General features: G+C 67.8%; 1 protein-coding gene across 1 annotated transcript in view; it reads left to right on the top strand.

The window, feature by feature from the left end:
• EPHB4 (EPH receptor B4) overlaps window positions 1–905 on the top strand; it is a 41,982-nt gene that overhangs the window by 8,825 nt on the left and 32,252 nt on the right. Inside the window, exon 2 of the mRNA XM_015420317.1 lies at window positions 504–638. Coding sequence (XP_015275803.1) covers window positions 504–638 — 135 coding nt within the window. The remainder of the gene's footprint in view (window positions 1–503; window positions 639–905) is intronic.

The raw sequence follows: 905 nt of genomic DNA, 5'->3' as shown, positions 1-905 counted from the left end.
GGGGCTTGCAGGCTGGAGAAGCCGCATCCGAGATGGCTCCGCCCCGTTCAGTGGGGGGGGGTGGGGGCTGGGGCAATCTCATCCCCCCCCTTTGCAAAATGGGAGTAAGACCCACGTTCCTCAGAGGGGTTTTGTGGGGGAGGGCTTCCGAGAGACGGACGATGCTTCCCCACGCAATGCCCAGCTAGACTCCCATCCCCGCCCCACAAGATGTGGTGCTGGCCGGTGGCTCAGAGGTGCTTAGGAAAGGGCCGGACCAATTCCTGGAGAAGGAGGTGAAGGCAGAGGCCGATCCACGACGGAAAGCTGGCAGAGAGCCTCCACGTACAGAGGCAGTCTACCGTCCGGAATAGCCAGAGGCTGGTTTGGGACAAACGCAGAAGAGGATGGAAGGCAGACCACGGAAGTTGCGTGCCCGTCAGCCGCCCCCCTTCCCCGCAGGGGGCTCGCCTGTCCCTCCAGGACGAGTTCGTTGTTTCCCGTGTTCTGTTGTTCGTCTGCAGCAGCCGCAGCAGCAGCCGCCTCTCTGGGGCGGGTGCAGGGGGCTCGCCTGTCCCTCCAGGACGAGTTCGTTGTTTCCCGTGTTCTGTTGTTCGTCTGCAGCAGCCGCAGCAGCAGCAGCCGCCTCTCTGGGGCGGGTGGGGGGCCCCGGGCCCGTTCAGCCAGCTCGTGGCGCCCCCCCCCCCCCCCCCCCCCGTGACCAGACCCGGGACGCGTGTTCACACGTTCTCGCCCTGGGGCTTGGGGCCCTGGGGGTGGAGACCCGCGCGCCGGCCGCCAGCCCGAAACTACTTTGGCTCCTTTTGCCAGCGAGTGGCGGTTGGGCCGGCGGGTTCCCTGCCCAGGAGGGTGCCCGCCCGGTAAAGCCCCGCGGAGCCGGGGCCGCCGAGGGACGGGCAGGTTGC

The sequence above is a fragment of the Gekko japonicus genome, unplaced genomic scaffold (assembly GCF_001447785.1).
Source record: "Gekko japonicus isolate JY-2015 unplaced genomic scaffold, Gekko_japonicus_V1.1 scaffold336, whole genome shotgun sequence".
NCBI lineage: Eukaryota > Metazoa > Chordata > Lepidosauria > Squamata > Gekkonidae > Gekko > Gekko japonicus.
The sequence above is the reverse complement of the archived record's forward strand: the minus strand, read 5'-3'. Positions and strand labels throughout refer to the sequence as shown.